The 22,718-nt window shown below is 40.6% G+C and overlaps 1 protein-coding gene across 10 annotated transcripts in view; it reads right to left on the bottom strand.

The window, feature by feature from the left end:
* Positions 1-22,718, bottom strand: part of OSBPL9 (oxysterol binding protein like 9) — a 61,092-nt gene that overhangs the window by 16,061 nt on the left and 22,313 nt on the right. The window contains exons 4-9 of one of the 10 annotated variants that reach the window (XM_083509566.1): positions 16,383-16,459; positions 11,317-11,412; positions 9,810-9,857; positions 7,440-7,469; positions 6,341-6,391; positions 895-933 (exon numbers count right to left, since the gene is read on the bottom strand). In XM_083509566.1, the coding sequence (XP_083365692.1) occupies positions 895-933; positions 6,341-6,391; positions 7,440-7,469; positions 9,810-9,857; positions 11,317-11,412; positions 16,383-16,459 (341 nt within the window). Of the gene's footprint in view, positions 1-894; positions 934-6,340; positions 6,392-7,439; positions 7,470-9,809; positions 9,858-11,316; positions 11,413-14,420; positions 14,571-14,655; positions 14,950-16,382; positions 16,460-22,718 lie in introns of those variants that run through there. The other 9 variants (XM_083509568.1, XM_083509574.1, XM_083509575.1 and 6 more) reach the window with 9 other exon arrangements.

The raw sequence follows: 22,718 nt of genomic DNA, 5'->3' as shown, positions 1-22,718 counted from the left end.
ATTAATAAATGCACATGAACTCATACAGTTAAGAGGCTATCCTTAAACTTTGCAAACTAGTTCACCAACTTTTCTTTATTTATAGGGGAATTCTCACTGTGACTGTCTTGTGATTCACTAGTGATATCATATACAATATATAGAAGGTACTTTATATTCCCAACTTTATGGCATGATGAGGATTTTCTTAGAAATAGACCTACACTTACCCTACCAGACTGCAGTTACACTCGTGTCTCATGGGGTCCAACACTACTTTGTTTCCTGTAGTTCTAAGGGTCTTAAAATGTGTTTTTAAGTTTCAGCAACGAGGGAAATGGGCCATGAAGAAAGGTCCCAACTAGTTATTAAAATGTAGGGTCAACTAGAAAATAAGAAAAACAAGCTACTTCACATAACTGTTCTGCTCTTGTTTAAGCTAAAATGCCAATGTAAGTTCCTACCAATTTACAAACACTCAGAAGTCAGGAAAATGTATACAAATGGAAGACAGAAGTAAAGTTACATGAAGTATATACAACAAAGCAACGTGACAGAAACTTCTAGCATGTATTTCAAAAGCAGTATTATAAAGAAATGTTATTCTGAAAGCACGTGCATTTCAGGTACAAGAAGAGTGACCAAGTTATCATCCCAGTTTTTCCCCATTGCGGGTTTAAATTTACTTCATTAATAAGAAATAGTGGTGATAAAAGCGAAGCTGGAATTTAATATTCTTAATTGTGATTTTTGAAGCTTAAGGAAAGTGACAACATATTGAGGAGACACCAGAAGATGTGACTAAGAAAAAGAATGTCAAAATTGAATGGAAGTTCAAGCCCCTGTGGCCACATGACTGCAGCTTTAACGTTCTGCCGAAATAAAGGGAGATTGAAAGATTAGATTTAAACTTACTATAAGTCCATCTGCGTGCTTCTCCTCATTACTTTGGTCCTTAAGGAAAAATGTTACAAATATTAACATATCAATTTTTTTACTAGATGCCATGACTTTGCTTATATGAGAATAATTGTTTCTCTCCAGAATTTTTTACTAGATGCTCTGAAAGTGAAATGTCTCTGAAGAAAAAGAAACCGATTAACCATTAGAAACCTTGCACTTTATAAGCCATTGGTATCTTCTTACAATAACTAGATACGTTTGCTATCATCTGAAGATAATAAAGGCTAACATATCAATACTGAAAAGCGCTTTCTGTCAGATGAATATAACACTGAAGAGGCATGCTGCTATGTATCTACTAGTTCTATTTATTGCCAAGTATCATGAAGAGGCCTGCACAAATGCTTAGACACTTGCAAGATATTTCTGTGACATGCAAGGTATTTCTGTGACATGCTCCTTGATGTTTTGGAAACTATCACCTGGAAAAAATTACAAGTCACTTAAAAGAAAAGCACGATAGCAAAGGGTTTATTTGGCCATGACTAAACACCTCAGTACCAGTTAAATAAACCCCTCACAGGTGTATGCTTTCTCCTACCACAGGTTTTATCTCTGTGGTCTAGAGTAAGTATAATGCTAGCCAACCCTTCAAAAATGGTTAAGGGATTAGGTATAGGCTGTAGGATCATGTATTTTCCCTTCTTTCAGGTGCAAGGTTCCATCCTACTCCTCAGCTATACCTTAGCTGTGAATGAACTGTAATTCATCTTACATTCAAACTGCATCTCCCTATACAGTACAAATAATCCATAGTTAACCAGAGTACACCAACGTTTAGCAGATTTTCCTTTTATGAAGTCTAGGATTCTCCTCGATACAAACAATGAACCAGACAAAACAAAATTATCCTACCCTTCTTCCAATGAACTCAGGGTGGAGTCCACAGTTGTCTTTTCCCACCCCGTATTAGTTTCATGGGCTGAACCCTGTTGGGCTGAGTAGGCACCATTGGCCAAAGGTCACCCGGTAAGCTTCATGGTTGGGGGAGGGATTGAACATGGTTTAACTGAGGAAGTGCCAACCAGAAATATCAGCTGGAAATTACTTCAAAAATTTCATCATCGAGTAGGTACCAAAAGAGCACAGTGAAGGGACCTACTTGCCTGATGTCACTAGGCAGCGAGTCCCAAAGTATAACTGCTCCCACACTAGAAGATTGCATATTATGTGGCACCTTTAACAGTGCCAGTTCTGGGGATCAAAGCAGCTGAGTGGGCACACATGGGGCAAGATGAAGCTGCAAGTAAAGTGGTACCAAGTTGCTAAAGGCTTTACATACTAACAGTAACACCTTGAACTTGGCCTGGTAGCAAACCGGCAACCAGTGCAGATCTCTGAGTAGAGATGTTACATGCTGAGAGGGTCTGTCCTGGCAGCAACCGTGGTGCAACATTCCTCACGAACTGTAGGCTTTTGGATTAAGCACAAGGGAAACCCCACACAGAGTGTACTGAAGCCATCCAATCTTGAAGTCACCAGTGGCTGAACTACCGTGGTCAAGCTCTGGTGGTCCAGAACAGCCATAGCTGTAGCACCAGTCACAGCTGGTAAAAGACTCTTCTAGCCACGGATGAAACCTGGGCCTCCAGGGACAGAGCTGGATACAGAAGCAGCTCTAAACAATGGAGGTGATGTTGAATAAAACTGCCAGTATATCAAAAGCCATACTGAAGACTATACGGGAACAGAAGAATGCTGGGAACCAATCATAACATGCATTAACAACTTTATTGGGACTGTAATTAAATGATGAATATTAGCATTTTATTTAATACTTAAACACAGAATCATAGAGTTGGAAGGGACCCCAAGGGCCATCTAGTTCAATCCCCTGCAATGCAGGAATTTCAGCTAAAGCATCCATGACAGATGGCCATCCAACCTCTGTTAAAAAACCTCCAAGGAAAGAGTGTCCACCACTTCTTGTGGGAGTCTGTTCCAATGCTGAACAACTCTTACTGTCAGAAAGTTTTTCCAAATGTTTAATTGGAAAAACTTTCTTGCAACTTGAGTCCTATCCTCCAGAGCAGGAGAAAACAAGCAGACTCCCTCTTCCATGTGACAGCCCTTAAGATAATTGCAGATGGCTATCATATCTCCTAATCTGTGGCATATGCATATACTTGAGAGATGAGAGTTCCTAATCAGATTATTCTAAAAGAATATATGAAATTTTTAATGTTGAAAACTTAATTAAAGTCATTAACATAATATACAAACTCTGTGGTGGAGTACAGCCAATCATCCATTGCAGAATCCACAGAATGGAAAGAAGATCCAATGCATAATCATGTAATGAAAAAGGCAATTACACTAATCCCAAATATTCATTGAAACACGCACACACAGATATTAAATGCACACTGATCGTGCGCTACGCTCTTTTTTTGTGTGGACCAGGGACAGGAAAAGGCTTGCATTTTGCTAAAATAAAGCTGCTACAAAAACAAAGGTAGCTTTATGTTTTCTCAACCTTAAAGCATAATCATACAACGTCCATTATTCCAAGTCAACCAAGGTCTTATAACTTGAGTCAGAAAAAAACCTAGCTACTTTGATTTCTCTTGCACATTTCCCATGGAACCTATTGTGGGTTTGCAGGAGCTGAATTCCTAATTATTTCAAGAAAATGCTGCTCAAAGCATGGCACTATTTTAGAGCTAGGAGGGAATAGATGAGGGCCTCAAACATCAGTTTTTATCTTGATGGTTTTAAAATATTATAAATGGATTGAGAAGACATAAGGCTGGCAGGGAGTTATGAACAATTCTATGTTAGTAGGAACGCCATCTCTTTATCTGGCCCACAGGACTCTACCCATGCAATGCCCCCTTTCCATACAATACAAACCGGCATTGCTCCAAAGCCTCAACAGAGTACTTGAATTGGGATACTGCCTCTCACTCATCTGACTGGAAGTGGAGGGATGCGTATATAGAAACCTTTGCCTATCGTGTGGCTAGGAGGCCTATAAAAGGTGAGTGTCTCTACTCACATTTGCCTCTTCCCATACCTCCTTTACCTCTGATATGCATCTTATGGAAGCAGGCTTATTAGGGAATGTGGCACAAGCTGCAAAAAGTTCCCTATCCCTATCTTAATGCTGGGATACTGGGCTGGATCCAGACTTTACGGCTGCAGGCAGGAGTATCTCGAGTGGCGTTTCACTCAGGGGATGCTCCTACTGTTGGTGGTAAGGGAACAACTTCTGCCAACTCTCCCCCCTTCTGCTACAGCCCCCAGAACCCTCAGAATGATGTGGGACACTGGATTGGGGTTAAAGGGAAAGACAGAATTAGCAAAAGAAGCCTCCCAAAATTCTGCCAGATCAGAAGCCTTCAGTACCGTCTGCCTCAGGTTTGCATAGGTTTGCAAGGCAAGGTATGTTCCAAGAACAAAACTGGGATAAGGGTGCACTAAACATTATAACAAATGGGTTATGGAGAGAGAGCAGCAGCAGCAAAGGTCTCTTTTGTGGATGAATGACTCAAATATTCTCTTCCCCCATCTTTCCTTTTGCACTTTCTATGGAAGCTTTCTTAACTGGCACGTGTATGGGGAAATTTGGACATCAAAGGAGAAAAGCCTAAGCATCAGATACATTATTAATAGATGCATTTTACAATCTTGTGCAACTGCCCATTCAAAATTCTGAACAGAATGTTTATAAATCCAACTTATTTCAAGGCAGATCAACAGTTTATCTGACCCAGAACTGCCTACCCTGACCAGCAATGACTTCCCTGAGGACGCCAACAGAGATATTTCCTGACTTTCCTATGACTAGAGGTCCTTCAGCTGCAGATGCCAAGGACTGAATTTGAAATCAAACATGCAAAGCATGGGTTCCATCACTAAACTACAACCTTTCCCTCATTTGTTTTTCTTTCGTAGATTGGCCAGCTTGGCCAGAGATATATGGGCAACAAACAGCACTGAAGGTGTTCTGTTTCTTCACCAAAATAACATTTTAGAATATAAATTCATAGAATGGTAGAGTTGGAAGGGCCCGCAAGGGTCATTCAGTCCAACCCCTTGCAATGCAGGAATATTTTAAGTTGTGTGCAGTGTAGAATGTGCTTGTCTTCATGTCACAAAGGTTCACCAGACAGCGGCATATGCCAAAGATTTCTTCCAGGCTATTCCTGAAGTTTTTAAGTGCTAGCAACACTTGTACATTCTTTTGTTACTCCAGAAACTTTGTTTTATTTATGCGTATCTTCAGTTTTGCAGGTGGTACCCTCTCTCTTCAGCAGTGAGGCATGCATATCTTCCATGTTTTCACAGAAGAAAATGAGCAAAAAGTATCCTTACACCACAAGCAAGTCTCACCCTCTTCTCCACCTTGTTAGTTCATTATGAATGGGAGCTATATACAAACATAGCTCTCTTTGGAGAAACCTGTTACAATGTTGTACTACAGCACAAGCGAACTGGGTCTCACCTTCTTTGATCATGTATAAAAGTTCCATAATCCAGTTTACGATTAGGATTTTAAGATGCCCAGAAAAACTTAGTGGGTTTTTCACTTCTGATATGGAAGGAACTTCAGTGCTATAGGTTAGGAATTATTAGGCCTATTAAGATTAGAGAATAAATCCAAAATTTTAGAGTGGATTAGTACATGCAAACGATTTGGTGAGTAAGGGCTTTAACCATACATATGCAATATCTTTTCATGCCAACAATTGCTCCATTTTATCAATTCTCTATCCAAGGCCCATTGTTAAAGGAGGAACATGTTTTAACTCAATTATCAGACACTGATATTCAAGATGAGTTTTTGAAGGCACAAGAACCATCAAATTTCAAGATCAATCTTTAATAGACTATAATTCTGTTATTTATACTGTTCATGTACAACCTAGCAGAGTGTTTTTTTAAACATTTGTTTTGCCATACTTCCAACTTGGGGGCTTCCACAAAATAGTTGCTTGTGAATGTTTAAAACACCAAAAGTAATTAAACCAATGTAGGCACTGACATAAAGAATCTGTTTTTATGTATGCTCAAACAAAGCATGAAGAGCACAGTCACAACATTTGAGATTATGGTAAACACCACTTTGTCAGGATCAATAGGTCAGTATAATCACCACTTTAATATGAAGAATGGCACAGCATTGAGTATGCCATTGTATGCATTGTATAACTTATACAATGTACATTCATATACCCCTGGCAATCTACTTACAGTATTTATCAATCTACCTACAGAATGCAACAGGAGGGGAAATAATCAAGTCATATAAATGTACATATATCTATACCTTCCAATTCTTATTAACTTTGATGGTTCAATGCCTCTACAATATAATAGCACAGAACGATTTCTTCCAGAAAACAACATTATACTGCAAACACTTTTTATTGTATTTTCCATCAGAGATACTTACTTTAGCAATCTGCAGCAACACAATGCAGTGTTTTATTGATTCAACCATGCTCTAAAGAGGGCAAAAATAAACATGTTAGTATTTCTACAAAACTTTTACTGCTTAGAATAGAGTGTTAAGGAAGCAAAGTACTTCCTTTGGTTAGTATGTTCATTATCAGTTTAGTACTTATTTGCCATAGATATCTTGTAAGAATTCATTTATGATAACATTTCTGCACTTGAATGAGTGAACAGGGTGGAGAAAATCAGTAACTATTTTGCTAATAGTTTTAATGGATCATTATTTCCCCAATTTATACAGCTAAAGCCACACAGGGAAAGAACATTTGATGGGTGAAAGAAGCTACTTCTTGTTCTAAGGGCAGTTAACTTTAAAGTTAACTGACATCCTGCAGGTTATTGCGCAAGCAAGATATTGTCTAAACCGGCCTAGCCACCGGTGCCCTACAAAGGTTTTGGACAAAAGCTTTCACTGGTCCCAATCCCCTGGGATAATGGGAGCTGTAGCTCAAAATATCTGGAGGGCACCAGGTTGACAATACCTAAACAATACCTTCACAACAGAAAGATTAGAGCTGCTTTTGTTGCTCAGATTTTATCATTAAGTTATGAAAATACAATAAAATATACACTCCAAAAAGCAACAGGACTAGTAAATGTGTCAAGTTATTTTGTGTCATGCTTTCAAAGACCTGACTGTTAAGCAGGTTACCATAGAGCATAAAAATATTCTAAAACACTACTATATTTTCTATTTAATATAAACACAGAACATAATTGTAGGGCACAATCTCAATCTCCATTTCCATCAAAAGACAAATATGAAGATCATTTGGACCACAGAAGTGAGAGGATGACCCCTCCCTCCTGAACATATGGTACAATCCATTCCCCCTCCTCTAATCAGGTGGCATAAGGAGAAGCAGGTTCTCTGCATTTGCCAGCAGGCCACTTGGGAGATTGGGGAGCAACTGATCTCCCACCATTACATTCTAAATGCCTGTCAGCAGAGGAAGTAGCTAAAGAGGAATTTAACACAGATCCAAGCCAAGCCCTTAAGTTGCTTTAAAATATGTAATGATTAAACACATACTTACACTGGTTGTTTCTTTGAGGTCTTCAATCTTCTGAGGAAAAGAAAAGAAAAGCAAGGTCTTTAGCAATGTGAAGTTATTCATCTTCAAGATTGCTTCTTGTTAGTTATTGTTTATTTAAAACATTCACATAAAATATAAGCTTAATATATGAAGCAGCACTGTGCAGAGCTATATGGACTAAGTACTGTCTATTCCAACAGCTCTCCAAGATCGAGAGAAAATGTCTTCGCTGCCTCTTGCACCTGGGATCCTGCTGAATGAAAACAACAGGATCCTTACTGCAATCAAAGCAGACATATTCTATTATTACACTGTGACCACTTTGCAACCATTTCTAGATAATTAAAAGAGTACCAGGAATGCAATTTGCTTTAGAAAAAGGTTGCCCAACAGCACTAGAAGACGACTTTAAGCAAAGGGTGTGTTGTGCAAATTTTAAGGGTAGTGCTTTTTCTAGCATGTGATGCACTGTTAAACCGTGCCCTGCTGAACAACCAAAGATTATTAATGCTTGGTTTACATTCCCATCCCACCCTGCAGATAAATAGTCTAAAGAGAAAGCTTGAAAGCAAGTACTGTACAAGGCGGCTTCAACTGAAACATGTTCATCCGGAAAATTTAATCTTCATTCCACATTTATCCCAACTGAAAGTGATATATTTGCATTTGAATCAGTTCAGACACTGTATTCCTATACTTGTGTGTGAAATCATGCAAGTACAGAACTGTTCAGACAGCGGTGATTCTTCTTCATATTGTTAATTGTCATAGTTTGTTCCAAACTGCCACACACTTGTCCAATACAGTGAAGACTAAAGTCTGCCTTTTCCCCATCCATGTAGACCAAAAACAAACTTTGGTCAAAGCTCAGGTTTGTCTGAAGAAAGATAAAACTACAAGTGACACACTAATCCAAATCATGATTTAGCTCTGGGTAGTGCAGCAGCAGGAGGAGGACTAGGGTAGGAGTGCAGCAGCTGTGATCCCCTCTAGGAACCTGCATGTTCACTCTATGTCATTGTTTGGCTTAGCATTATGTGTTGTCCTGTTGTGGCATCTATTTTTCTACAGGGTCTACAGATGTGACAGTTTTGACACAGCTTTCCATAAAGATTAAAAGGAAAAGAGAAGTGATGTCATGGTTTCCAGTAACATTTCCTTAAACTACATTTCTACAGGAAGCAGCTGCTAGTTGTCTTGAGTCAGGGGAAATAACTACCTTATTGCTTAATCAGAAAATGTCTAGCATTACTGAAGTTGTTAGCCACCTGGAATGGCTGGGGCAACCCAGAGGGGCAGGGTAGGCAAATAAATAAATAAATAAATAAATAAATAAATAAATAAATAAATAATATCATGCCGATTTTACAGAAATACTTTGGGGTGAGTGTAACTTGAACCTCTTCCTTCTGCATGAGAGGAAGCAGCTTTAAAATACTGAATGCCACAACAAATCAGGAAGAAAACAGCTCATCCGTTGCAACACTAATCTGCCATTACAACAAATTAAGACTAGAGGCCAAACAAGTACAAGGTCACACCCCAGCAGCAAGATTGTATAATGATAAGACAGTGCCAAGTGCTAGATTACAATCTAAAATATGAAGTACAGTTAGCAAATTACCCTGTTCTAGAACACAAAAAGCCAGCCACATGGCTAGTTGGTTTAGAATCATTCTAACAGTGCTGGAAGTTATTGCAAAGAGAGGCCCAATTACTTCTCAGTAATTGACTAAAGCGTGAACTTAATTTTATTCGAATTGGATATATAATTTTACCTGACATGTGTAGAATCATAGAAATGTAGAGCTGGAAGGGACCCCAAAGGCCATCTAGTCAAACCCACTGCAACCACCAACCTTCTGGTTAACAGTCAGACGCCTTGTCATCTTATGCTCCTTATTTCATCCTTCCATTACTTATTTCATTAAGCCCTATGAACTATGCTAATGGTACAATAGTTCATGAAAAGTGAGTAGGGCACAAGGCATTGCTAACTGAACTTCCAATAACTGACTTCTCCAGGAAGCTCACAGAGAAAAAATATTTAAAACAACTGCAGCATGAAACTTATTGAAATAAAAGGATAAAACCTTTTCTATGGCTCTCCAAGCTTGTTTTCATCTTTTTAATTATATTCCACTGTAATGGAACAATTGAAGACCTGTTAGCAATTATTATTATAAGTGTTTTCCGTCCCAACAACACTCTCTCTCTCTCTCTCTCTCTATATATATATATATAAAGCAACGCTGAATGTAAGTTATCAGCTGTATATAAAAGGAGTGCTTAAATTGCATTTTAGTCAATTACAGGAAGGCTGAAAAGTGAACTTCAGGGAGAGGAAGAATATATAAAAAGTATACTTGCTTTTCTCTGTTCGTCATCTTTGCAGTTCTGAAGCTTTTCATCAAAGAGCTAAAAAGAAAAAGGCACACAGTATCAAACATTGCTAGTAAAGCTTTTAAAATGCAAACAGGATAGCAATTTATTTATTTATTTATTTTTAAAAAATCCAAAGTCTGCTGATCATTTGGTTCCATCTTACCAGATACATGTTTAAATTACTAGTGGTCTTAATCATCAGTATTTCACACAAAAATAATAATCAATATCACCTACTAAGTCAGGAAATATGTTTTGTCTTTACCTCAAACATGAAATTATTTGGAGGGGGTGAGGGCTTCTTTATGATTGCAGAATTACATTTTTTAAAAGCCAAAGAAAGTGCTTAAAATTGTTCTGCGCTCTGTTGCTTCTGTCTCCTTAATTATCTGTTTCCAGTCAATATAATGTCTGAGCTAAAGATCTTTAGACAGTTTCTTTACAACACAAAATAATGTGCTGCATGTAAAGCAGAGATGCAGACTCTGTGCCCCTCCAGATGGAGTTCAATGATAATTCCCTTCAGTTCCAGCCAGCATGGCCAATGATCAGGGATGGTACCAGTTGGAATCCAACAACATCTAGAAGGTTACAGGGTAGCCACCACTCTGTAAATGACTGAATAAGCTTTAAGCCTTCAAGGCATGCAAAACAGAACCTCTCTTGCACATATGTTTACTTCTCAAATACTTACCCCATTTCAAATATTAAATATGTTAAACATATCTAGGATAAATCACAAGGGCAACACTTACTCTCTCCCTCTCCCAATATATATAATAAACAGTACAGGAACTACTGTTTAAAAAAAACAACCTGAAACCATTTCAAGTATGCTTGTGATCCAAGTCTCTACAGTTGACTTGTGTCATAGATGACTGGGAAATTTTAGGTTTTGCCTGATTTTTAGTTTTAATTCAGTATTGTACAATTTAAAGATTGCACGACACAAATTAGATTGTATTCAAGCTACTTATTGCTCCTAGCTTAGTTTCACTGTTCTAAGGAACAGGTTAGGAATGAAGAACTTGAATACTGAAATCTTCATCCAGACTCCCTAGCCAGTGGTGTTCAAACATTTTTTCAAAGAGGGCCATATTTGATGAAGTGAAGGGCCGTGAGGGCCGACCAAAGGGCCAACCAAACTTGTTAACCTTTTGTAAGGATTGAAGTAGTTGAGGGTTTTTTAGTTTAGTTAGGATTTTACCCCAGGAAATAAACTACCACAGGAGCCGGATTAAACCGACTGGCGGGCCGGATTATGCCCCCAAAATGGACTTTGGACATGCCTGCCCTAGGGATATAGTCTTTTAGCAGGAACTGCTGTTAAATTTCTGAAACCCATCTAACTACTTAACAAAAACATGGATCAATGAGCTTCAATGATGACAATCTTTCATAACCCATTTATACCATGGAGGTTAGGGAGAAATCAAAGTGCATCTTTACTAGATTATTGTAAAGTCCTGTTACAATAGCAAGTTCAACATACCTTCAATTGGTCTATCAAAATTTGTAGATAAGCATCAGCTTCTGTAAGTTTTTTATCAAAATCTTGGACACTGGGAACAAATCCAGGATCCACACCCTATGTAACAGAAATGCATTACATTTGAACATATTTACAGAACACACAGAACAGCACCTCATTAGCTGCAAGATTGATCTGGGCAAATTTCAAAACCATAGAATAACCTGCCTAGATACACTTTAAAGAATGAAAAAGGCTAGAACATTATATTATTCCTACAGATATATGTCAGCATAGTGAAATGATTAACTCACTGCAAGGACTAGGCGTCTCCTGGCACTATTCTAAAGCCTAAATATTATGTTCTTGTGAGGTTAACTATTTTGCTACGTAAGCCACATCACAGCAAAATTGTTACTAAGGTGAAGCAGCCAATACTCTCCCAACTGAAGTTTCCTTGTAAAACCAGGCCTTACAAATGAATTCTCAAATAATAGAAATAGAAGCAACAATCCAGAGCTGCTCAATTGTTCAAGCCTATGCGTGTTTACTCTGAAAGAAGTCTCACAGTGTTCAATAGATCATATCCCCATGATAAACACACACAAGACTGTGCTGAAAATCTACACTGGACTGTGACTACAGATGAATCAAGAAGAAAGGGTATTTCCACACCTCTGCTTTTTTCCTGCTTTTTCATCTACTTCATTTAAACAGCATCTCTTATCCTCCTCCAAAATGCATAAAAAGGTAAAGGTAAAGGACCCCTGACATTTAAGTCCAGCCGCAGACGATTCTGGGGTTGCAGCGCTCATCTCGCTTTACAGGCCGAGGGAGCCAGCATTTGTCCACAGACAGTTTTTCCAGGTCATGTGGCCAACATGACTAAGCCCCTTCTGTTACAACAGAACACCGAAACCAGAGCACACAGAAACGCTGTTTACCTTCCCGCAGAGCGGTACCTATTTATAAGTAGATAATACTTGCACTTTGGGTGTGCTTTTGAACTGCTAGATTGGCAGGAACTGGGAACAAGCAACGGGAGCTCACCCCATCATGGGGATTTGGACCGCTGATCTTCTGATCGGCAAGCCCAAGAGGCTCAGTGGTTTAGACCACAGCGCCACCTACATCCCTTCCAAAATGGATATAAGGCTTAAAAAGTTATTGCCAACTAGAAAGGAACACTTTGGACAGAACATCAAGCACATAAACTGATACATGTAAATCTATAATTCACTATGTCAAGATCCCTTGTTAGGAATTACATGGGGGGGTGTTTAAAATTTCTAGGTTTTATGATTGCAAATGACAAGTAGACAAACAGAAATTCATTATGTCTTTAATTCTCACAATTTAAAAGCTATAGCGTAGGTGTTTTAAATGCTAAGCAACCTTCACTTTTAAGAGAAGCAATTTTAGAAGACACATACTTTAACAAAAAATATTTAAGGAACAGAAGAATCCTAACAGAATCCAAACTGTCACACTTTCACTTCCCTGCATCTGTTTCCACAATGATGTGACCTCTAGTGAAATACGTGCAGTGCTTCTATCATAGCTATCTATCACATGCATTTAAATGACATAAAATGCTACAAACATCATTCATTTTAAATGTTAGTTAACTCATTTACATTTTATGTATTTCAGTGAGCATTTGCATTATTTCCAATGAAAACGAAGTTAAATATACTCAAGTCTTAGAGGTATTAAAAACCAAGTAATTAAGCTATTAGCATTATGTTACAAGTTCTGCACTACATTCCATTTTAAACTAGTATGATTACTAGGCTATTTAAGTACCTCAGCTTTCATTAGAAAGCAATTCTACCTGACCAGGTTATATAAAAGAGACCTTATAAGCTCATTCACCAGAACATGGGAGCCAATTGTGACCTCTGAAATGCATAAATTCCCTCTGAAGTACCACAGAAGTGCACACTGAATGCTCAAAATGGCCACAGAACAGTGTTTGAGTCCCTTTGGGCATCCTGTACATTTGTTACTCTTTCCTTCCTGTGAAATGCCTAAAGGTATGTGATCCTTGTTAAGAGTCATACCTTATTTCCTGTAGAAGTCTGAATGATCCTTAAAATGAACTGGGATGTTTGCCCCACATTATGTAACATTTAGGACATAGCATGACCACTACAAGAAATACACTACAAATGCTACCTGCCCAACGTTTCTTCACCAGCAAGTATTTGGCTCTTGAAATTCTTTAGAAAAATATCAGGGTCTACACAGCAACTGTAGTGCCCACCCTCTCCCCATTGTTTCTAGTACCAATTTTCCTAAGCTGCAAAGAAATACACCCACTTTCCAGAGAGTCATGGAAACATGTTGGGCATATGCTGAGGGAAGGAAGGATCACAAGATCCTTTAGTTGTGGGAAGCATTTCTAATCACTGGGAGAGATTGGCTACAGGACCAAGTTTCTATGACCTCTTGGAAGTAACATGCATTTCAGTATGTCTTCTTATTTGAATAATGTTGTATGCTTTAACAGTGTACACTACTTTGATGTTCTATGAATCAGCGGTATAGAAATCCTTTTCTAAATAAAACGTAACTCAAACCTACATACTGTGAAAGAAGCTGATTTCAATGGGATGTGAAGAAAGGAAAACTAACTTTCCTGCAGCCGAAATACGAACTAGGCTAACCATCGAGTGGGTTTTAGAAACGATCTCCTATATCGCGGTCGAGGTGATCAAACTGGAACTGCTTGTTTTTAAACAGCAAAGTCAGTGGCAGTAATTAGCCACTTCCACCAGTGGCAGACAATGGAGCCTGCCGGACTGAAATCAAGCAGAGCTGCGGGGGGGGGTGAGTGCGCCCCATGGTGTAGCGCGCACACAAGCGCCGCGCTCTTCCTCTCCAGCGATCAATGGCTAGAGCTGCGTGCGCTCCCCGGCCCCGGCTGCAGGTACAGGTTCAGGGCCGCCCGCGGGCTTCGCAGCACGCACCTTCTCCTCACCACCCATCCCGATTATACACGGGGTCGACCACAGAACCCAGGCGTCCGGGTGGGCCTCCGTAAGCGCAGGCCGACGGAGATCGAGGGCGCCCCCTCCTGCCAATGTCGACGCTGCGCCGCCCCAACGCCCGGCCCTACTCACGCAAGCCATGCTTCCTCCCCTCCCGGGCACGCTGCCGGGCGGGGTCTGTCGTCGGCTGGGCCCCCTGCCCGCAGGGAAGCCGCGTCGCCAGGCCACCGCTCGCAAGCAGCGAGGCTCTCCTTCGCACCGAGTCGGCTCCCGATTGGCTGCGGGTCAGGTGCCTCCCAGCCCGGCCCTTTCCTCTCCCCCGCCCCGCGCACCGACTGAGAGGGGGACGCATAATAGCCATACACACCGGGCTGCTTCCTTCCAGCCGGCGCCGCCGGCTTCCTCCCGCTTTCTCTCGAGGGCATCCTTCGTCCCGGGAATCTCCCGCCTTCAGCGGTAGCCTCTACCCAGCAAGGCTGCAATCGGGGCAGGAAGACCAAATCGCCGCGCGCTGAAAGGAAGCCCTGATTGGAAGGGCTGTCTTGGACTCCGCAGCACCCACTGACTTCGGCCGCTGATTCGCTACCCAGTGGGCTGCTTGGAGTCTAACCTCACGCACAGCGCCACGGAGGACACGGGCTCATCCGGATATCTCACCCGCCCCCTGCCTTCTTGCATCATCTGAAATGCCTCCGGCAGCTTTCTTGTTATTGGCTACAGCGCCGATCGCTCTTTTCCATTTCGCAATCCTGACCCCCGTTTTACCTACGAGCGGACTTACTTCTGAGCAGGCATGGCTAAGATGCTAAGACTACCTTTTCGCATCCGCCTAGATTTCTGTAGCTCACTGTCCTTCACCACGTATAAGCGTAGCGTGTGCACAGTTTCTGCAGAATACTAAACGCATTTAAGAACCTTTGCAAGGCTAGGGCTGCGAATCCTGACTATTTGGAACTAGGTATCACTGACCGTGGATCCAGGCCAACTCCACTCTGCGCATCGGGGGTTTTCCGCCCAGCAGCCCCTTACACTGCCTGGAAAGCTGCTCCTGTCAGAGGAATCTTCACCATAGCATGAGGCCAGAGGAAAATCTAGTTCCCCCGATTTCAAACACCTTTTTTTGGGGGGGGGGGAGGCGACACACGGAGCAGCCATGAGAAGGAAAGGGAGAATAAAACATCACCTGGCCTGAATGCGGCTGAATCCCAAGTAAAGCATGCTTCAGTGCCAAGCTGCCATTTTCAGACGTTTCTCACTTGAAACGTCACTATGATTGATGCCCATTAATATTAGACAGTTGTGCCTCTGCATTTGCTCATTAGCTTCAATATTAAAGTGCACCTGCTGTTATCCATAGTTGGTGCCAGTGTCTCCAAAGCAATCCCTTTCTGTGATAGCACCTTGGAGTGGGTAATATTCTCAGGAGGAATATTTACATAGCAAAGGCTTCAAAGCAAGAATATGCAGGTTTAGTTTTGTTTGGTTCCCTTTCCCCTTCTGCCAATGTACAACACAGACAGCACTAATTTCTCCATCATTATGCACTACAAAAACACAGGAGTTGGGATATGTTTCTGTATAGTTCAGTGGTATTTGTATGCTACCATAAGCAATGCTTGATAAGCAAGATTTTGGCAAAGAGTACAGGTTCATTATTTGGATGAACTGGAGATCCAGAGGTGCAGTGACTTGAAGATTCCTGTAATGATCTTAACATTGCCTCCATTCTATGTTGTTGTTTTTTAATCCAAGGCTTTGTTTCAGGTAAAGAAAATAGAAGTTAAAACTGTGAACAGGTCGTTGAGTAGAGTCCACATAACAATCATCACAGGAATCTTCCTGTTCTTGTATTCTTAGATCTCCAGTTCAGTTACAAAGGTTTCTCATTCACAGACCGGCAATAATAAATGTAAAATTTATCAACTGAGGTGCTATATTTGCAAGATGGAGACATGACATATGGCTTAATTTCACAATAAATGTAAGAACAAATATACACTCATGGAATAGAGATTAGTATGGATTACATTTTACACAGGTATTATGCAGAACATATGCATCTCTTTTAAGCTTAGGCTAAACTGACTAACGCACCTGAAGCTGAAGAGTATGACGAAGGATGGTTTCCTCTAAAGCATGAATCCATTTCTCTCTCTCATCAGCATCTCGAGCTAGAAGAGTATTAAAAATATACTTAAGTGGCCTTAAAGAAACAATTGGAAACTTAAACCAATCCCAGGTGAGTAATAAAATGTCCTGTTAGTTAAGCAAAGCTAATCAAATGAAAATTGCTTGCTGAGAGACAAGCCTACATTATAGCTAATGAGAAAGTTTGAAGATATTGTGAAAAATAAGTACATGACTGAAATCCGAACACAGTTTTTATGGCAACTAGAGTACAAATACTCCTGAATATTAGCTAAACTGAAATAATTCACTATTTCATACTAGTATGTTCCAAGCAATAGCTATCAACTTGTGCTTGTAGCCATCTCAAGGATGGAAAAAATGGGAACGGAAGAAATGAACTGATTCAAGGTTCTCCATTTATAAAATGACAAGACAGCCATACAGCTGCAATGCTCCCATCCTGTCTATAATATTTCTAGTCCACATTATATTACTTATTTTAGAGAATGGAGCTAGTTTTTACATAGTTCACTTACATGGTAACTTCCAGCGGTTCTACTTTCATTTTAAATGCATCCAAAAAATCCTATACATAAAAAGCAAGCTCCAGCATTCAAGATATCACAAATCTAGCATGAGAGAAACATGAATTCCAGACTAGTTCATGCAGATTAAGAGGTGGGACTATGCAGGTAACAGCTGCCTCAGAACAAAGTAAACAAGCTGCAATCTGGGAATAGCTGAAAGTGGAGAAGGTACAGCATGAATATGCTATCAGCAGTCCTGCACTATAGGCACCTCCTTTGCTGAGGCCCTCTGTGGTTTTGACATTCTGCTATTAATGATAACTGAGTCAAAATTGAAACTGATAGGATCTTCAGAGTTTATTGGAAGTACATCTGCACACTTCTAAGCAATAAAGAGTTTTTTTTAAAGGGTATGTAAATAACTCAAAGTGCAAAGGTGGGCAATAATAATTCAAATGGTGAGATTTTGTTTTCATTCAGTGAATCAAGCACATATATAGTAATCAAAATAGCTCACTCAGTGCAATAGATATCTGGGGGAAGAATCACAGTTAAGCAAGCAAAGATGCTGAAACATTGGCCTGCCTCCAGTCCAGTCACCCTAACTCAAAGATTCACAGCTGTCTGTTTCACAAATGAAGTAGGTCAATACTCTACCAAGAAACTGAAAAAATCAGCATGTGATATGTGAGCCAGGAAGGAGCTTGGTCTACTCCTAAACACTGCCCACACTTCTATGGGAAGGATGTGGTCACACTTCAAGCATCCTGAAACTAGTCTCCTTATAACAAAGTCCTAAGGCACTTTAAAGATTAACAAGTTTATTCTGGCATAAGCTTTTGTAGCGGGAGCAGCTACAATATTAAAAGCAGCTTCTAATATTGTTAGGTTTATATATGTAATTAATATAAAGACTACACACATCTAGGTCCTGCAAAGCTCACAGGGTCAAATCACTGCTTGATCATGAAGCTCAGTGTATGAGTGTTCACAAAGATGAAAAGTCAGTAAACTAAGTAGATTCAAAATGCTGTAAACAAATGTTACATTCATATTTGTCATAGCAATTACATCAAAGCAGCTATTTACGTTACTGCAAATATTCAGATTTATCCTGGTATGTTCAGCCTTTTAATTATCAGTGCATATTTTATTGCGGTAATGCATCAATATTGCAGCCTTGTAGTAGCTAAGTGACAGTTCAATTTATGGAAGCAATATTACAGTGTTGTTCATATTACCCAGTGAGGGAATAGATGAACTGTAGACAGAACAGGCCCACAAAACCAAGATAAACATCACGAATCCCTAGAGACTGCCAAGAGCCAGCAGCCTTCTCAAGCTAGAATTAAGCATTAAAACTGAGGTATGATTCACAGCTCATTTTTCCCTCTGGCACCATAACAACTAGAGATAAAGTTTTGATATTATGTCAGTATGATGTCAAGCTTCCCTCATCTCCACAAGTGGCAGCCTATGAAATGGAGCAGGGGTGGGATGTCTGTCAGTACAGTCATCTTACAACATATATATCACATGGAGGAGGGGGCAGATTACAAACTGACCTCTGGGCTGCATCAATAGGAGTATAGCATCTAGATCAAGGGAAGTAATAGTGCCACTGTATTCTGCTCTGGTCAGACCTCACCTGGAGTACTGTGTCCAGTTCTGGGCACCACAATTCAAGAAGGACACTGACAAACTGGAACGTGTCCAGAGGAGGGCAACCAAAATGGTCAAAGGCCTGGAAACAATGCCTTATGAGGAACGGCTAAGGGAGCTGGGCATGTTTAGCCTGGAGAAGAGGAGGTTAAGGGGTGATATGATAGCCATGTTCAAATATATAAAAGGATGTTATATAGAGGAGGGAGAAAGGTTGTTTTCTGCTGCTCCAGAGAAGCGGACACGGAGCAATGGATCCAAAGTACAAGAAAGAAGATTCCACCTAAATATTAGGAAGAACTTCCTGACAGTAAGAGCTGTTCGACAGTGGAATTTGCTGCCAAGGAGTGTGGTGGAGTCTCCTACTTTGGAGGTCTTTAAGCAGAGGCTCGACAACCATATGTCAGGAGTGCTCTGATGGTGTTTCCTGCTTGGCAGGGGGTTGGACTCGACGGCCCTTGTGGTCTATTCCAACTCTATGATTCTATGATTCTAACAGCCCCATAGTAAAATATGTTACTGTGACCAGGTTAGAAATTATGAAGACATGCATAAGTACTACAAGGTCTGAATCAGCCCAAAAGGGTAGCACTTTTCTCATTGGCTAGGGTTGGACAAAAGAGCACCTAATCACCATTAAAACCCTGATTTCTAGGTACCACAATAGAGCCACATATACTTCAAATAACTAAATAACTAATGGAGGTTCATCTCTATTAATTATAAACCAGTGTTCCACTAATCCCTATTGTCAAAGGTACTGATTCTTGGTCTTCCTAAATTTAGTTTCAGTATGCTTGCTTTTCTAGACAGCGTCTTAAAAAGCAGAGACATTACCTTGCCAACAAAGGTCCGTATAGTTAAAGCCATGGCTTTCCCAGCAGTGATGTATGGAAGTGAGAGCTGGACCATAAAGAAGGTTGATCGCCGAAGAATTGGTGCTTTTGAATTATGGTGCTGGAGGAGACTCTTGAGAGTCCCATGGACTGCAAGAAGATCAAACCTATCCATTCTGAAGGAAATCAGCCCTGAGTGCTCACTGGAAGGACAGATCGTGAAGCTGAGGCTCCAATACTTTGGCCACCTCATGAGAAGAGAAGACTCCCTGGAAAAGACCCTGATGTTGGGAAAGATGGAGGGCACAAGAAGAAGGGGACAACAGAGGTTGGACAGTGTTCTCGAAGCTACAAACATGAGTCTGACCAAACTGCGGGAGGCAGTGAAAGACAGGAGTGCCTGGCGTGCTCTGGTCCATGGGGTCACGAAGAGTCGGACACGACTAAACGACTAAAAAAAAATGCTTGCTTTTAGTCCCAACCACTGAATAAACACAGATAATATAGGTCTTAGGGCATGTAAAAGTGGTGATACTGAGCTCTTTTGTCACTCAGATGATGAAATGATGACACCCAGCAGCATCATATACTTGTTTAACAGGATTGGAAACAGGAGCAAACACTGCAGATTTGGCACAGGAAAGATAAGCAACCATTACTCACTGGGGCCTCCCTCCCAGGAATCTGCAGGCACAGACTGGAAATCTACCCCACCCCAATAGATTTCTCAGCCTCAGCATCAAAATTTCAGACACACAATCAAGTGATGAATGTTAGCAATCCTGAAAGAGCAACTCAAAAGCCATCTCATTTAACCCTCGCCAGTGCCCACAACTGCACAAAAGCTGCATCTCAAGGTAGGTAGTGTGAGCATCATGATCGAGAACTCTTGCAGTAGCACCTAAGCCCTACATATCAATTTGAGACAAAGGATATAGATTTAATATTTTAAACTTGCCCATTGGTATTCACCATGCTGAGGATTAACATACAGGTGGCACTACTCCATGATCAAAGTATCATTTCCATTACTGAACCATATCTGAGTTAAGAGGCCTCCTAGTTTATGCCAAAAGGCACAAAGTACACATTTGGAATTGTATCCAACTATGTCATTGTGTGCATAGAACAATTTCTGTGAGAACATTGGAACTTCTTGCTCTCTTTCCTTACACAACCCCAGCATTGTCCCCAAATCTAATCTGGATGATTAGTAGAACCACCAGAGTAAATATGATGAGTGTACAGGAGGAAGAAAGGCAAAGAGAAGTTTCGTTTCATGCAGACAATTGTTTAGTTAAAGACAGCTTTTGGAAAATAGCACAGAAATAAACTGAAGAAAACTAATTTCCTTTACACATCATTAGAAGATATCCTGTGCCCTAAGCTTCCTGGAGGAAAACATTTGTAACCCCCCCCCGTCCCCCAAAGGAACAGTTTTCCCTAGTTGTCTCTCACCAAGCAGGGCTGGTGTTGCATTAGCCATTCACTTACATGTTTCCTCTAGTGACCCCTGATGTCATTAACTGACATGTCTCAAACTCCCATCATTGCAAGAAAGGCTTTAGCTACGGTTTCTCCCTGTTGCATGGCTGCTAAGAGCAATTCTCAGGGACTATTTAAAAGGGAGGATAATAGGGTGATGGCGATAAAGGGACTACTTTGTAGTACACTGTGACTATGCTGTGAAACACTGAACAAAGTTGTTCCACCTTGGTTTCCACAGCAATTACAAATTCAGGGGATGTATAATTGAGGACTGCTTGGTGTGTGGATTATTTAAAGTTTGCATAGCTTGAGGATGTGGACAGAATTCATAGACACTGCCTTCACTGCAGGGGGTTTGAGTAGATAACCTTTGGGGTGCCTTCCAACTCAACAATTCTGATTCTATGAACATTAATATTGATGCTTTGGTAACGCAGAAGTCCCACATCTAGCCACAACTCAGAGTGTAGAGAGGGCCGTGTGGTCTCTCAGCAAGCAGAAAGGCAGGTAATATTAGGGGGACCTCCTCCCAAAAAGAAGTTTCTAGTATAACAATATGTATAGGATCCATTTTCTGCGGGCAGGCTACATTTAATGTTACAATAAGATAATTTTAGTGAATATATTATGATTAATGTATATATTTCAGATTTGAGAATATTACTTCAGAGATGTAGGTTAGGGGTAGGCAATCTGTGACCCGTAGTCTAATTTCATGTGTCCCTATGCACTTTGAGCTCTTTTCCCACCTACTGCTAGCTTTGGCTCTACCCACTGCTCACATATGGCTCCTAACAGATTGCCCTTGAAATAATAGGCCCTCTTCAGAGTTCTTCATCCCTTATGTATACTAAGTTCACTGCAAGGATTCTCTACTTCAGTTTATCCCTCCAAATATCAACAGAAATCTTGTCTCAGAATAAAGGTTTCTCTGTTACTGAACAATGGACCATCATGTATCAGTAACTGTGACATTTATAAAGCATACCTCCAATGGATCTGCAGAGAAGACAAGATCGTCTTTAAACCCAATGACAAATGTGACACTAGTTATGGTGCTAAAAATGCAAGCTTTTATCTATCCGAAGGCCTAATATAACCAAATAAGGGAAGGTTATCAGAACACATTTCAATAACCGTATTTCAAAAGCCATACAAGTATTTTCAGACAAAAAATTTACAACGTAGCAAAGGATGAAGTGTTCCCCATTTTCTTCTTAGAAAAGTAGTGTTCAGTTGGGCATAAGCAGGGCCAGGATTGGCAAAGCAAGTTGGGCCCTCATATCTGGCTCCAGTTGTAGTAAGGGAGGGAGGATGTACAGGTAAGGAATGACATTATGATAAGACTAGAATTCTCATTCCTATTCCATTTTACCCCAATCCATCAAATTCAAATGAAGGCACTGAGGAAGGACAGCTAGACACTCCAACGTTAGTAAAGCGTGTCCTCCCTCAAAGAGGGTACGTGTTGCAGTGAGACCTGGAGACTGTGTTGTGGGTGGGTATATTGGACAACCCACAACACCCGATTGGTAGGTCCCTCGTTGCTGGGTTTAATCTGGCCAATGGGGTACAGTCTAAATGGATCGAGGGACCTATATAAGCCTATGCACATGACCCAGAGCTTCCTCTTTCGGCTCATGCATCGGAACACCCGCCCACCTCTCCCTATATTTAGGATATTTTGCGACTGACCTTGCTATGCTGTCGTGTGTCGTCTGTCGTTGGGACAGGGGCACGGCAGGAATTTTCCCCACTTGGCTGATTGGCTGTTGCCATTTGGGTTT

Source organism: Podarcis liolepis (genome assembly GCF_965112155.1).
Source record: "Podarcis liolepis genome assembly, chromosome: 6".
NCBI lineage: Eukaryota > Metazoa > Chordata > Lepidosauria > Squamata > Lacertidae > Podarcis > Podarcis liolepis.
This window is presented reverse-complemented; position numbering and strand designations above follow the sequence as displayed.